Here is a 17,334-nt window from a genome sequence, read left to right as displayed (position 1 = left end):
TAGCTGAGATTTTCTCCTATGTTTCCAATTCCTCCTTTTCCTTGTCATCTTTGTCTTCTCACCCCTGCAAGAGAGACACTGGGTATTTCTCTTTGTATTCTACCTTGGTCATTTCATATTCTTCCCTCCACCTCCCCTGCCAAAGCGATATGGACCAGTGACTGCTCAATCTTCTGTTTTCCACTACAGTTATGGAATACCTTTGAATACCACCTTTACAAATTGCTTAAAGTCTCAGACTGGATATCCTACCTGTACCTCAAAGTTAGTATGTCCCAGACTAACCATCACCTTGACTTTGATATCAGTTCGATCTGATTTTCCAATTTCTGGCATAACCAAGTATCCTGGTCGCCCAAGGTAAAGCCTTCAGGGATGTACTGGACACCTGCCTTCATTCAGGTTGAAAGCTTTTGTCTCATCAGTAAGCTGCCAGATTCTCCCCATTCAGCTTCTGGACATGGATCTCTCATGTCTCCTTGCTACTCAGGGTCACTGCTACCTTTCTGATCACAAGACCTGCAGATCACATCACCCGCAGCCTAGACTACTGCCAACGGCTTCTTACCAGTCTCTGCCAGTCCTTCCTTGTCCAATCCAGCCTAAGCAACAGAGCTGGGCAGGACACTCTGAAGCTCAAGTCTAACCTTGCATTCATCTGTCAAAAAACTTCTGTCCTTCAACTTCCTCCTAAATAACCAATTTCTTAGCTTGGCTTTCAAAGCCAATTGGCTTTGACTCAAATTATCTTTCCAAACTTACTGCTCATCACCTAGTACCCAGGCAAAACCTACTTGCTCCAAAATTTAAATTTTTAATGAGGAAATAAGAGATGCCACCTATTTCAAAAAGTTAGGATCGAAAGAAGGTTAAAAGAAATGAATACGAAATTTTTTTTATGACAAAGTGCTACTCTAATGTAAGGTAAGTAAACCTAGACACAGACCTTACTTCTATCCTTCATAAAAATTAACTCAAGATTGACTATAGGCTTAAGTGTAAAACATAAAGTGTGAAACTCCTAGAAGATAACACAGGAGGAGCTCCAGATGACCTTGGGGATGGTTATAACTTTGTAGATAGAAAACCAAAGGCATGATCCATGAGACAAACTGATAAGCTGAATTTCATGAAAAATTTCTGCTCTGTGAAAGGCATTAAGAGAATGAAATACAAGCCACAGACTAGGAGACAGTGTTTACGAAAGCCATCTGATCATGGACTGTTATCCAAAATATACAAACAACTCTTAAAACTCAACAGTAAGAAAACAAGCAACCCCATGGAAAAATGGGCCCCAAATCTCAACAGACAACTTCACAAAGGAAGTGACACAGATGACAATAACCATGGGAAGAGATGCCCCACATCATATGTCATCAGGAAAATGCAAATTAAAACAGTAACAAGGTACCATTACCACACCCATTAAAATGGCCAAAATCCGGAACACTGACAGCACCAAATGCCGATGAAGATGTGGAGCTCTCGCTCACTGCTGGTGGAACTGCAAAATGGTATGGCCACTTTGGAAGGTAGTTTGCAGTTTCTTACAGACCTAACCTACCTTTTTTTTTTTTTAAAAAAAAAGATTTATTTATTTGTCCGAGAGAGAGAGACAGAGAGTGCGTGCAAAGGGAGAGGAAAAAGAGAAAGTCTTAAGCAGACTCTGTGCTGAGTGAGGAGGAGCCTGATGTGGGGCTATCTCGACCTCAAGATCATGACCTGAGCCAAAACGAAGAGTTGGGACACTTAACTGACTGTGCCACCCATGCTCCCCACTAAACATAAACTCTTAGAATACAATCCATGCACAATGACAATAGCACTCCATAGTATTTACCCAAAGGTTTTGAAAATTATGTCCACCCAAAAACCTACACAGAGCTTTATTCATAACTGCCAAAACTTGGAAGCAACCAAGATGTTCTTCAGCAGGTGAACGGATAAACTGTAGTACATACCAACAATGGAATGTCAGTCAGTGCTGAAGAGATGAGCTATAAAGACAAGGAGGAACTTCAGATACATATTACTACGTGAAAGAAGCCAATCCGATAACACAGACTGTATGAGTCCAACTATACGACATTCTGGAAAAGGCAGAAACTATGGAGACAATAAAAAGATCAGTGGTTTTCAGGGTTTGGGGGAAGGGAATGATCATGTGCACAGGCAGTGCACATGGGACTTTGAGGGCAGTAAAAATACTCTGTATGATACTGTACAGGTGGACACACATCATTATACATTTGTCCAAACCCATAGAATAATGTAAACCATGGACTTTGTATAATTATGATGTGTCATTATAAGTCCATCAACTGTTACAAATGTGCCACCCTTGTGGGAGTGTTGATAATGGCAGAGGCTATGCACGTGTTGGCGGTGGGACACTTATTATAGGAACTCTCTGTACTTTCTACTCAATTTGCTATGACGTAAAATGGCTCTAAAAATAAATTTTATTTAAAGTTTGCCTTTTGTGCCTCTATCTTCATTCCTGGGTTCCCCACCCCTTCTGCTATAAATTACTTGAAGAAAAGAATGATATTTCATTAATCTTTTCAGTCCCGGCATCTGACCTAAGTATGGCAGATGCTTAACAAATATATATTGAATGAGTCAATAGCCAGTGCTTAATAAAAATCTCTAAGAACTGGGCTAATAGTTGACTGAGCAAATCGATGGTAGGTCAATAAAAGTTTTAACAATAAGATATCACGTCCTCAAAGAGCAGAGGAAATTGTTTTCACTGAGTAACAAAGATTAATTATATCTAGACCAGATAGTATATTAATGGAATGTTTTTCAGTTCTTTTTAAGATAGGAAGAATTATTCTGATACTTACAACTGCTAATATGAATTGAAGTAAGTTTCAAACTGATGACCTACAATAAAATCAATTCAAATGGCCAGTTCATGCACTTTACCAACCAGGCCTACCAGTTTAGGAATTTCACCACAATACAGATGAATTTTGAGATTTTTCCAGTAAATCCTGAAAACATTTATTCCACAAAAGCTCAATGGGAAAGGAGTTTAAAGAAATGTTCCTTAATGATCCTCTTTCTAAAAGCCCTAAAAAATAAGGTGTCCAAAGAGAGATCCCACTAACAAACACAACCCATAACATATTTCAGTTTTATTACACATGCAAAAGGGCTTAAGAGTCAAGGTACAACTCAATATTGCTTCTTCCTTCTTTTTAGGGAAAGTAAAAACGTTAGCACAAATCAAATTAATGATATTATAGATTAAAATATTACATTCTCTCTCCTGGGACTGGGCACACACACTGAATATCTGAACAGCAAAACAAAACTTAATACATAAATGTCTATGGGGATTAACTGTAATTTACTTATTAATATTCTCACAGGATGTCTTTCATGAGATCTCATAGGCGAGACAATTAAAAATTGTGGTCAGTGAAATAAGAGATCATGGACAGCAAATTAAGAGCAAGCTGCTTTTCAATCATGAATAGTAATGAATATGTCACTAAAGAAGTCCTAAAACTTGATGACTTAAAGAGATCTATGAAGTTAAGATATATTTCATCAAGAGTATCATATTCAATCCAGTTTAAGTTACCATTTTCTCCTGGTGAAGAAATGAAATAATTATTTTAAATACATTCCTAAGTTTCCAAACATAAGGCCTATGGCTTGTGTGATCAAGGCCAACCCAAGTACCCTGATCAGCCCTTTCCTGTAAAATGCTGAGGGCTGAGGACAACATGGGCACAAGGAACTCCTCCATGAGGGGTGGGCAAGGCAAGTTGGCCCTGGGTCCCTTTGGCCAAGGTGAAGAAGGCTGGAGAGCCCACAACATTGTGGACCAAGGGCACTCCAAGCTGGAACCTGGGACAAAGCCAAGTTCTGGAGATGAAGCCATAGTGTCCTCTTGTCAGCAGGAAGGCCTCCGATGTTCCAGAGCAGCCTGCAACAAGGCCGCTGGCTGGAAAGCATCCGCTTCCCCTGCTGAGTCTTCAATGAGGGGCTCCCGAGGCAGCCAGACCAACTGGGGCCCCTCCGTCAGGCGACACGAACCCCAGACTCCCATGCATACTCCTTGGAGGCAGAGCTGCTGGGGTGACTGGGAGATTCCTGGCCATTCAACACCCTCATATGAGAACCCCAGCCTTAAAAACCATTCTTGGTGATCAAGAGCCGGTTTCACGGAGCTAAGAAATTATAAAATTTTCCTGGAAAAGAATATATTGTTTCATATAAAAATATACTCTCTAACGCCTCCAGAAGTTGATGAATATAATAATTTTATTGGAAATTACACATTATACTGTATGCCTCAGCCAGCTTTTTCTGAATGGTTATTTAAAAAAAAAAAAAAAAAACAACAACACTAAGAACATTTTAAACACAGGCACCCACTGATTTTTTGAGTGTACCTTGTCACATTTGCAAACTTCTGCTGCCACAATAACTTCCCCATTGTCCTGTTCCTACAAACTATATAAATAAAATTACTTTTCACTGCAAACAGTTTTTATTCTGAATCTAAAAATCACACTTAGAAACAAGGTCTCACTGGCATCTTTCTTTGATTTCTTGAGTGTCTCTCCATATTCAGGGCCCATATTATATATGTATTACCCGTATCGCTATTCTCTGGGTGTCCCCAAAATTGGTTTTCCATCACATCACTCATAGGCCAAACTATCTTTACACTTACCATAGAATTAGGTGCAAAGTCTTCATTCTGATATGCTACATTCCCCTTAACAAGGTACAATCTCCACTGCTACCTCCGACCTTAATTTCAGGTAGGCTGGGTCCCTAATAGCCACTTAAAACATGTATTTCTAACACACTGCCTAACCACATTTTAATCTCCATTCATAAAAGCACTTTCTTCTCTCTCTTCATAGATCCATCTTTTGAAACTCTGCCAATTCTACCTTTTCCGTGATGCCTAGACTGCCTGACCTTACCCATTTAATCTCCTGTCATTTGTAGCTCTCTGAGCATTTACTAACTGCATCTCCAATGAGGACAATTACTTACATATTTTGTATCTACCGGCCTGTGATCTAAAGACAGATACATTGCCTGATGCATTTCTGTTAACAATTCTTATACAAGACAGGAGAGCAATTGTCCATACCTTATTATCAAGTTCTAAAACTAATATCATTTTTTAGAATGTTACCCTAATACATATTGCCTCCTTATAGTCTAAAGGTGAAAGGCACAAAAGGTGACATTTTAAGACCCTACCGATCCCTATTATTCCATAAAAGTAAGTGATGGCAATACAAAATATCTTACATTTAAATTCTGCTTATAAGTATATTTTCTCTTAAGTGAGGAATATTTTTTAAAACAGGAATGACAATATTATAAATGAAATTATATTATTATTTCAGGCATATTAAAGAACCTTGAGCTCAGAATTACCTCCAACAGGATCTTATATTCTTAGTGAAAACCTGAGAGAAAAGAAGGCACTCTCCCCAACAAAGAAAGACCCTACCTTCAAATCTTGGTTAGAAGGATATGCTGGTGCCTGTGTGAATTTCCTAAGGCAGAGACCCTTTTCCCAAAGATGACTCTGGAATGTTCTCAAGGAGTTTTCCATAAGTAGCATTTATCCCTTCTTATGATGATAGTTTGAACTGTCTTCTTAAACAATTTAATCTAAGCTCAGCCACGTGAGTTTAGAAAAATTTCATCATGACTTAAGGAAAAGCCAAAACTTAGCTGTCTACCCTGCACTGTCCTTACTAGCACTAGGCAAGAATTTCACACAGGATTTTATAGAAATATTGATTATAATACCTTTCCCTTATAAAGCAATGAAACAAATTTTCTACTTAATACAGGGAATATTTTACTTAATCTGAATGTGTTTAGTTTATCAAAGATTATTACTGAGCATACATCTTGAAAGCAACTAGAAAAAGTACCAGGTTTATTATTTTCTGCCAAATATATATGTCCTCTACCAGTCAGTGAGAAACAGGAGCTCCTAAATTCTACTTCAAGTTGAGAATACATTATTACTTGGAAATAATTTAGCTTATTTAAAGCAATTATTACATATTCTGGAGACACGGCACAGTAAGGTCAGAGTGAGAGCTACCATCTCCGGGCTCACCCTGTGGCAAACTACCCTCAGTGCTCCACGGGCATGACACTATTTACTCCCTCCTAGAACATCAAGGTTACCAAGGTCACCAAGGTTGTTATCCCATTTTACAGCTGAAAAAAACAAAACAAAACAAAAACAAAAACAAAAAAAGAATGAGGCTTAGAAAGGTTAAATAAGGTCATACAGCTGGCTATTCAAACTCAAATCCAGACCCGAGTCCAAAATTTGAACTCAATACCTATCCTTTACTTCCTTTAGAACATTCTACTATCACTATATTTATATTTTCACATTATATTATAACATCTTTGAGGGGAAGAAGGTAATCAAATATATTTTCTGGATCAAGTATTAAATTATGTTCAGCATGATTCTCGTTTTTCATTTACTTGGGGCATTTAATTTTTTGAAAATGAAAAGATCTGTATGAAACAAAAATATACTGTAGACCTCTGGTCAACAAAATATGTGATGAACCTGAACACCCCCAATCCCACACCAGGATCCTAACAAAGAGGTCATTATACCCGAGGCAGAGGCCCACTGCAGGGCACTCACTAATTGGCTCCTTGGTAGCCTAAAGTAGCAAACACACTTCCTCAGGAACCTACCAGGCACGGAGTACAGCTCCACGACTCCAACTAAGAAAGAAATGGTAGAATTACCAAACAGTGAGTGAAGAGCTAACGATACAAGAGTACTTAGTCATTATTTATAAAATATTCCTTCAAAATGCATCTTGCCTTTTTTTTAAACAAGCTTTCTGGTTATTTACTGAAGTAACTGTCTATCCACTCATTCTCCAACTTAAAAAATCATCTTTGATGGTCAAGAACAAGCTCAAAGGCCTCTTCCTTGAAGAAGCATTTCTGAATTTCTAGTGAAGTGTTCCTTTACCTTTTCTACAGTAAATTCTGTCTGACACAATTCCTTCTGACTGGAATATGGGTCACTGCTTACACGTTCCTATCCCTAGCTGTGTAGTTACTAGGACTTCGGTCCTTTATGAATCTGTCTTCAAGCCACCACCCCTAAGCCCTGGCAGGGCTCCACATACATGTCTGTTAAAACAATTTTTAAAAACTGGCAACTTGAATTAAGCTTTACTCTAGGCTGAGCTGATTCATGTAACTGCTATTTAAGTGGTATTAGCACTTTTGTCAAAAAGATTTCTAAGGTTAAAACAAATACATAAAAAACAAACATTGTTACCTGACGTAAGAAGATACATTATATTTAGTATAATACATATTTATAGATCACATTTTAATATTTATATTACAGTTATGTCATATATTAATACTAGAATATATTTAACACATTGAATCAAAGGGCAATAATTTATCCTTAAAATACAAGTTCGAGGAGACAACTGTCAAACGTCTGCATCCCGATATTCTTAGAAACTAGCTAAATGTGTCAAAAGAAAATTATTTCATAATCAAATTAGTTGCTTTATTTTCTATCGCCACTGCTATTTAGAATACCCCTTCCACAGGTACCACCACTACCGCCGATTAAAATATAGAAACAGTCCATGTATTTCAAAAGTTAAAGCTTTATTATTATGGCAAAAAGTAACTGCAGGTGATGTGGTCACAATGGCCCAAAAGGAAGGGTTCTAAACACAGAAGCGGGGCCTGAAAAAGTAGAGTTCACAGAAGTAGGGCTAAATATAAAAGAAACAGAAGTTATTCTCTTGTGAGAAACTAACAAAAGGGGTCCAGCGGGGACAAGATTTAGTAAAGCCGAAACTGCTGGAGAGAAATACATGCAGTAATTACAATTCTAAGGTGAGCACACTTGAAATGCATTAAATCCATAAGCAATTACTGAAATTTGCACTGCTATGTTCAAAGAAGCCAAGTGTGTTTTGGTATTTAAAAACAAATGCTCAAGAACTGTATTTAGTGTGTGGATTCTAACTTGCTTGTCTTCAACAACTCAAAATACATAATTTCTATCTGTAAAACAAAGTTCTAAAATAAACAAGACAGGACCTCATAAAAAAAAAGAAAGAAAGAAAGAAAGAAAGAAAAAAGGAAAAACTCAAACCTCTCCCAACAAGATGAAAATGCCAACTTTGATTCAAAGATAACAGACTTGACATTGTTGCTAAGATAGATCTTCCCTGACTCACAATGGGGGTTACATCTCAATTAACCCACTGTAAACTGAAAATACTGTAAAATGAAAACGCACTTAATACCTCTAATCTACCAAACATCATTGCTAGCCCCGCCTATTTTAAATGTGCTCAGAACACTTACATTAGGCTACAATTGGGCAAAATCACCTAAGGCAAAGCCTATTTTATAATACAGTGGTAGATATCTCATGTAGTTCATCAATACTGTACTGAAAGTGGAAAAGAAGATGGCTGGATGAGTGGAGAATAGTTTTAAGTTGTCTGCCCTCTCGATCACGGGGCTGACTACAAGCTGTGGTTGCTACGGCTGCCCAGTCTTACCAGGGAGAATCCTATGGCATATCCCAGGCCTGGGAAAAGATCAAAATTCAAAATTCTGAAGTATGGTTTCTACCAAATGCATATCACTTTATCACCATCATAAAACTGAAAATTTGTTAAGTTGAACCATTGTGAGTGGGGGGACGGTCTGTCCATTTACAATGCAATTTCATCAAATTTAACACACTGATTAAAGACACATCATCAGAGCTCTCATTGTTTCTTCTCCTTTACCGACCCCCCACCATCCCGACCTCCACATACAAAAGAAACACATCTCCAAGATGTTCCCTTCTTTTCCATCCTCACCGCCAAGCAACTTACATCAACTCTCACCTTCACAGCCCTGCTAACTTTCTAACTAGCTTTCCTGACCCAAGTCCTCCCCCTTCCCATTCCTGTCTCCACCAGACTCTCCCATGCTACAGGGCTATCTAAGACTTTACTCTGATCATATCACAGCCTAACTTAAAAATCTTCATGGTTCCCCACTGCCTCTACAACGTCCAGTCCTTAGCTTGGAATGGAGACCTAATATTTACATGCCCATTTCTATGAAGTCTAAGAGCAGGAATTTATATTCTACTAACCTCTGACTTTCTTATATAGTAAATAATCCAAAAATAACACAAATGAAAGTGCCATTTGATTATCAGACCTGAAATCCAGAAAAAAATCATCTAGAAGGACTGGAGTAGTCACACGGAGGAGGCAAAGGAATGAATCAGGAGACCTGCAAGGGCTTTCTTTTTGTTCTTAATCTTCAAAATATAACATATTTATGATAATAAAGGTCTACTGACTGTTGGGAGTTTTCTGAAACAAAACTCGATTCATACCCAACAATTTCAAATTTATGGAGGAAATAACTGCCAAATGTCTGAAATTGGGAATATCAAGTCTCAACTAGAGAGTACCATAAGAGCAGGATAGGAGCTGTACATATCATGTAAAAACTATGCTGGTGAAGAAGAGCCTCCTCTCTGGCCTAGATCCCAACAACTTTAAAGGGGATAAGAAAAGTAAGGCTGGTTTAGAATAGACAGTTTTAGCCAACAGGCCACCAGTGAAAAAGAAGCATAACAACAGATAACTAAAATAATTTGGAATCAAATAATTTTACATCTTTCCAATGTATTATTCTCAAAATATACATGTTCATTCATGGTAATTAATGAAGATTATTAATCTATATGTAACAAGCTTGTTGGTTTGACAAAGAAATAATCCTCTCAAATTCTACCTTAAAAGTTAAAATCTACATATTGATTTGCACTGGGGTCACTAGAATATAATCTTAATACTTTCTTATCAGAAACCTCAGGAGGACTTACATACTATATCTTGTATTTGATCATATCATAACAACCTGTTCTCTTTAACTATTGGACTCGTCCTGTTATCCTGTGTCCAGTGCCTAAGAGCTCGTTAATTACCTAAACTATATCTCCATAGGTCTTGTTAATTACCCGTCTCCTGTCTCAGAGGACCTTGTTAATAACTTGTACAGTCTCTCTAAAGAGGTCCTAACAACACATTAAAATTAAAGATGCTTTTCTTTTAGCACCTGTCAAGTGCTGTAAATTGAGAAATTTTCACATCAGTTTATTAGCCTACAGTAGTTTTTGTGGATTTTTTGGGCTGGTTTTCTTCTTTCACAAAATCTCTCTGTATCTCAATCTCTCAACTCAAAATAATAATAATAATAACAACTCGGCAAACTTTTGTCTTTTTTTGTTACAGAGCTTTTTTTGTTTTCAATTTTGAAGTCTATAAATATCAATTTGCATTAGTGAGTTAGCAAAAGGATGGCATGGTTGGTATCTGCAAATTAACCCATTGGGAGATGTACCAATTAATGAGAGCTATTATAATGAGTATTAGGATGACAAAGGGTAAAAAAGTTTCAAGTAGTATCTGGGGAGTTTAGCATAAAAGTTCTAGTTAGTGTTAAGGGAACTAATCATATTGCATATTTCATGTTCCTAGTCACTGTTTCATTGGATACATTCTGCAAATCCCTGGACACTAATGGATTAATGGCTCTAAAAATCATCTCAAAAGTTTTTGTTTTCTGTCTTGTAAATGAGGCCACAAATTTTCAGCTGTGTAAAAGATTTATGGCCTGTCATGAATGAGAGGCAAAATTATCTTTACTATTAGACAAACAGGAACAAAAAATAAATACTGTTATTAAAATAAACCTTATACATGTTAAGGTTTATTATATTTATTATACTAGAGACTGAGCTTTAAACTCACACAGGGGGAAAAAAAAAGAAAAGGCCCTTAAGGACCACTATAAAAATGAAAGTTTTGAAACTATGAATAGGATCATTTCTTTTGGAACATTTGTTTACTCTAACTTTTTAAAATCAAAATGCAGGCCTACAGTAAACAGTCTCTTTTTTTCACGGACATGTTATATAACTTCATAATAATGACTACATGTTTATATGCCTACGTGATTTGTAAAAATTAGAAACACATTTAAATATACATTCCAGGTAACTGATTTTTTTGTAGTTTCTAAGAAAGATACGATACAATTTAGACAGGAATTGAGTTAAGAAAGAAAGGACGAAGGGAAAAAGAGAAGTAGGTCAACCTGATCCCAAAAGTAAAAGGCATACTGTCATGCAAAATTATAAAATATTAATGATAGACAGGAATTCTTGATCTTAGACACTATTTCTGTACTGTCCTAAAAAAATAACTGTTTCACCAGCTAAGCATCAAGCAGGTTTTTTCACAGTAAATACTATAAATGCAAATATATGTATATATGCCCTAATAAAATCAGTAACACCAGGAATGATATTATAAGACATACCATTAAGTTAACATAGAACAACTAGGAGTTTGCTACGTTGTATTCACAACAATACAACAGGAAAATATGAAAGGAAAGCATGTTCTTTGTATGAGTCACATACAGAATATTCACCAATCAAATTTCTGTGGTAAAAATACCTCCCATAAGTTCTTGCTTTCCAGTGAGCCTCCTTTCCAAAATCAAACATCAGCTCTTCATACAGAGCACACTAATATTTTGGGGGGAAAAATATATATATATAGAGAGAGAGAGAGTTTTTTTTTTTAAACATTTCAGAATGAGACATACACAGTGAATTCTCTTGACTGGGGGCAGTTCTTCAATCCGGAATCTTCTCATGGAGGCTCGGAAGAATACATCACAGATCTTCTTTTCAAGTTATGAGAGAGAGCGTATAAACACAAGCGTATTTTCTAAGTGGTGTTCATCACTACTGATGTCTAGGTTTTACTTGAACTCTGAGATCAATTCATCCACAGATGCCACAAGTATTAAGCACTCAGACATTTCTGCCTGGTCTTCAATACCTACCATAATTTACATGTTTCTTAGCTATTCAGCCAAATCTCATACTCCTCTCCATGTCCCTGTTTTAGTCTGGCTGACCTCCACCTTACTTAGGGCCCAGTGACTAAGTCATCTATTCAACCATGAGTTCACCAAAACAACTCCAGATTTCTATTCATTAGTTAGAACTTCCTTTAGTCTTATGAAATAAAGGATATAAGTTGGATGAGTAATTTTTAAACCTGACTGAGAATCAGTGGGAAGTTTTAGAAATGTTGACTTTCATTTCAGGGCCCATTCATCCTAAAGATTCTAATTTAGTCTGAGATAGGACCCAACAAATTGTAGCTGAAGAGAAAGCCCCAGGAGCCGCTGACGATCAGCACAAAGGAGGACATGTACTCATCTAGGTGGTATGGGGTGCCCACAAAAGAAGATTCAGCATAGCTATAAGAAGCTTAGACAGCTTAGCAAGGTAGACTAAGACCCAGACACAATATATATCCTAGAGCAGTTATGTTCTGTATCAGCAGAAATCCAAAAGGAAACACTATGTTATTAACCAAGAATGAATTAAAGAGTTCTTAGCCTAAAGGACGGGTTGAGCACACTCAGATGAGTTAAGAGGACATTCCAGGACTGAGCCAAGAAATGGGCACAGTAAGGCTTAGAAGGGCCTCAGAGGAGAGAGGTAAGGAAATTAACTTACCTAGAACAGAGAGATAAGGAACAGTAAAAGAAAAGTTGGCGAATCAATAAAAACCTAAAATACAGTAAGTCTTTAAAGTTAGAAGAGTTTGGATTTGGTGTTACAAATCAGAGGTTCTTAAACTTTCTTGAACTAGGCTTTTCCAACAGACTAAAGTTACCATGGCTCCCGTGCCCTTAATACTAAGTAGTAGTAATGCTAAGTGTTGTGATAAATAAAATGCAAAAACTGCAGTTCACTTAATACTCTCAGAATGTCTCATTCAGATAAGGTTTAATCATTTATGCTTGGTGAGGTGGCCTTCCACATTCAGGGACCCAGGCTACCCGTGTCTTATGGCTCTGTCTTTTATGAAGATCTCCATTCAGTCAGCCTGGGGCTCAGCAAACTATTTCAGTAAACTTTGCAGGCCACACAGTCTCTGTTACAAGGACTCAACTCCACTGCTATGGCACAAAAGTAGACAAACCAGTGGCTGGGCTGTGCGAAGCTGAAACGTTATTTACAAAAATATGGTTTGCCAACATCTGGCCTAAGGTACTGAGAAAGACAGGCAATCGAGATGACCGCACAGGACATTTTCATGGACCAGACCTGGACGTGGTAGATTTCCTCTCTCACTCACTCCTGTAAGCCAGAACTTCGTCACCTGTCCCCAGCTAAGGCTCTAGGTGTGTCTCTGTTTTTCTAAAAAAAGGACATCCTGTTTGCTGAACATAGATACCATGTCCACTTTTCACTGGAAGACCAGCCTGGTGTTAAATTAGACATGGTGTGAACAAATGATTAAAAATGGCATAACACACACGGGTTTTTTTGTTCTTGGAAAATGATCAAACTGCCGATGCAAATAAGCATTACTTTACAAACTGTGTGGGGTCAGACACACGACACCGCAGTTGGTCCTGATGACACCAAACTACCTGCGACTATAACGAAAAAGCAAGAGTAGCCGTGATTTGAAAACACAAACTCCGGCCCAGTCACAAACCGATGAACCATCTTCCTGAAAATGCCAAGAAATCCACCTACACTTTGCAGCGCATGTGCAGTACGGGTCGCGCGGCATGCTCAGTGTGAGACAGCAACCAGACTTCTCAGAACCGCGCAGACCACACACACAATGCGGCACCCTCACCGCACCCAACTCAGCTTTCTTCTGGGTCCACCCCGGAACGGAACCGGCTTTCCTCACTGGCTGCCCTGGGGCTGGGACGTGACGGACTCTGGCCAAGGGGACAGCTGTGGAGGTGATGCACACGGCAGCCAGGCCTGACACAGAGACGTGCCACACGGGACCCTCGGCTCTTCGCTCCTGAAGCTCGACCCTGCCAGCTGGGTGGTAAATGGTGGCACCACAAGAAGGAAGGAGCCTGGCTCCTGAATAACACTGTGCAGTTGAATGACCGCAGGAGCAAAACACCACTTCCCTCCTCCCCGCCATCATGAATCAGGAGGTGACAGTGAGTGACACACTTTGACTGTGATCAGCCACTGAGATCTGGGGTTGTTTATGACAGCTGATAACCTACTTAACACAGAGATCTGAAGAAACTCCAGAAACTGCTACGTAGGGTCTGAATATTAAATTTCAAGATCCCTTTGACACTCACTGAGATGCTGAATAATGCTTAGTTTTACATAAAAATGCACCTATTTGCCTTTGTGGGTCTATTTTTGGTGTGCCAGAAGGTCTTCCCAGCCCATACTGGGCTGGAAGAGGAGCCTAAAGGAATAAAAGCACATTTTAGGAAATGGGTCTGCTATCCTGTGTTCACTGATTCAAAAGTGATTTGCTCTAACCCCTACCACCTACCAAGCATCAGGCTGGAGATTAAGGGCAGAAAGATGAATGAAACGCCCTCGCCCTCAAGCTGTTCCTGGTGGTGGAAGGGAGACCAGTGACTGGTCCATTAGTGAACAAAGGGATGCCCACAGACTTACACAAGAAAAGGCTGTCCCCACAAGGATCAAGGACCTCTTCCAAAGAAAGCAGGCAAGGCTTCAAAGAAGAGGGGCAGGTAAGAGGAAAGAAGCTGTGAATTAGTAAACACAGGGCAGCAAAGGGCTTCAAAGTAGCCCATTTTCCTATTCCTTGTTGGAGTAACCTTACAAAGAACTGATTTCATTTCTTCTATTGGTTTTATGCAAGACTATTATCAGACCTATTCCAAGAATGGTAGCACAAGGTAGTATTTTTTGCGGTTTACAAGGCGATTTCGTCAGGTGGATTTTACTTTTTCTTTACCAAGAAATAATAACTCTGACTTCTAAGAAAGCATTCCTCAGTGCTTTCAAGTTTTCTGGAATAAAGAAAATTCTCCAGGTTCAATCACACCGTGTGCACTCACAGGGCAGCAGCACACTACCCCTGCACCTGCGATCCCAGGTGAGCCGCTCACTCAGAGAATGCCCCCTGGCTCCCCAGCCTAGTGGTCTGCCTTCACTCCAGTCAGCACTCTCACAGACGTCAGTCACAGGAGTCCAGGAGACTCAAAACAGCACTACTGGAAAAAATTATCCACAGCCCATGTCCTAGTGATGGCAGTCTGTGGCTTCCAAAGTGCATGTGGTTGAGATGTGAACCTGGGAAATCTAAAATGTCTCCTCTCACTGAGGGCTGATGTCAGCAGGAGAAACAGGAACACTCGGTCACGGTCACGGACAGACGAAACTCCCTCGACTGTATCCTCCCAAATTCCACTCAAGATCAAGCTGCTTTCCAGAACTTTGAACTGCACTCTCTTCTTTGATCTACTTAGAGTCAATCCTTCTTTTTTACACTGTAAATTAGAGCGACCCTTTAATTGCAAACGTATTTACCGTGAACATGGTTTGCAACACATAGGGAAAGAGTACAATATTGTCCTCATACCTGGCATCCCAAAGAACACGAAGAAGAGAAAGACTTAAAATTTAAAAATCTTGTTTCTTACACATTTGCAAGCATTTTATGCATTTATCAAGAAATAGCTCTAATTTTGAAAGAATCAGCATTTGTCCTGAAGTCACCCAAACAAAGCCTAAATCTGGCAAGATGCCACACTCACATTTAAAGCCCACAGCAATCCACGTGAACAGCCCAAGTAGAGGGCAATTAAAGATTTGAGGATACTTATTTTTCCACATGCCTCCATGATGTAAAAACATTATTTTCTTACCAGTTCCCATTTTTCTTGCTTTTCTTTGACTTTAAAATTATTTAACTTACCCAATCTCCAAGTTATCACAGACAGTTATTTTTAATTATCTTCTTCTTCAAAAAAAAAAAAGTTTAGCAAAGGGAGAAAAGTACATTTCTATTTACCTCTGTAATTTAGGACTTAAGACAATATGTAGACTACGCTATATGAAACACCAACATAAAATATATGAGTAGCATAACAAAACTATGGACTCTTCGATTAAAACATTAATACCACATGATAAAAATGCATTTTTTGGTGTACAGTTTATAAAGAAAACTGAATACTTTTTAAAGCCCTAGCAAATATTTACTACTAAAAGAAAATGAAAGAAATACACTTTTCCCTTGAAAATGTTAAATGCCTACTTTCACCCATCTTTAGAAAATCAGAAGACAGGTGGGCGAGCACCGTCTAACAGGACGCTCCTTCACACTATATTCTTTTGTGAATGGTGGGACAAAACAAGGCACTGTTTTTGAATAAAAGATGATATGACAGTATATAAAACATAGTAACAGCCACCATTCACTGGCTTTATACCATGTACTTGATTTATAATTTATCATCACCCAACCCTACCACGCAGGTATTCCTTTCCTTGTTTCAAAGATGGAGACGACGAGGTTCACAGAGGTCCCAGAGCTACTGAGCCAGGATTCCCACTCAGGTCAGCATCCTATACGGTACTGCCTTAAGGAAAAACGTCTACACTCAACGGCAAACACTCTATCCTGCTTAGGACTCCAATAAATTCATCTTATTCCTTGATTAGGTTTTCTTTAATCAGCTATTCCACCGTTCACTTCTGCAAAATCCATAATCTCATTCAAAGGTATATAGTTCCAACTTGCACTAAGGAAGAAGAAAAGTACCGTTACACGTGTAGCTGCGAACTACGATTTTTGAAAATCGAATCTTTATCATGATAGTGATTATTCCTATGACCACAAGTCATCATGTAGAAAACTCTTTGATAAATTTATAGTACCCACAAGGGTCACAAAATTCCAGTAAACATTCACAAATAAAAGCTACTTCTAAATAGACATTTGATAAGGGTAGTTAACATCTATGATGAAAACCATTAATACTTAACCTAAGCCAGTATTTCTTAAAGAACAGCCCATGGGCTGCTATTGGTCCACTAATCCTCTCCAGAGAGCCCCTGAACTAATCCCTGGAAAACAATATCCAGAAACGTAACATATCACCGAATTTCTGGCCTGAATTAACACCCAGTGGTGATTCACTCTCACCATGGGTCACCAAAAGCTACGCGTTCTCTTCGTTAAGGTTCAGTATGTTTCTGGCTCACTTAAGTAGAGATAGACTAGGGTGGGGATTAAGAATTTTTTATCCTTGTAAGATAAAAAGTTCAATTCCAAAGATGTATGCAATGTTGCCTGGTTCCTTAATTGATTATAAAAATAAGATTTTTGTTAAAATCAAATAAAAGGAATTTAAAACATTCAAGTATTTAAAAGGGATATTTGATACTTTCAAGTA

At 38.4% G+C, this 17,334-nt stretch overlaps 1 protein-coding gene across 2 annotated transcripts in view; it reads right to left on the bottom strand.

Annotated features, from left to right (window-relative positions):
• The window catches only part of RAB11FIP2 (RAB11 family interacting protein 2), a 41,346-nt gene that overhangs the window by 16,046 nt on the left and 7,966 nt on the right, over nucleotides 1-17,334 (bottom strand). Inside the window, exon 4 of one of the 2 annotated variants that reach the window (XM_045068465.1) lies at nucleotides 1,700-16,680. The exons of the other annotated variant lie outside the window; for it this stretch is intronic. Coding sequence (XP_044924400.1) covers nucleotides 16,608-16,680 — 73 coding nt within the window. The 3' untranslated portion in view covers nucleotides 1,700-16,607. Of the gene's footprint in view, nucleotides 1-1,699; nucleotides 16,681-17,334 lie in introns of those variants that run through there. 2 annotated transcript variants of the gene reach the window in all.

The sequence above is a fragment of the Mustela putorius genome, unplaced genomic scaffold, assembly GCF_011764305.1.
Source record: "Mustela putorius furo isolate JIRA1106 unplaced genomic scaffold, ASM1176430v1.1 tig00003909_pilon_pilon_pilon, whole genome shotgun sequence".
Taxonomy (NCBI): domain Eukaryota; kingdom Metazoa; phylum Chordata; class Mammalia; order Carnivora; family Mustelidae; genus Mustela; species Mustela putorius.
The sequence above is the reverse complement of the archived record's forward strand: the minus strand, read 5'-3'. Positions and strand labels throughout refer to the sequence as shown.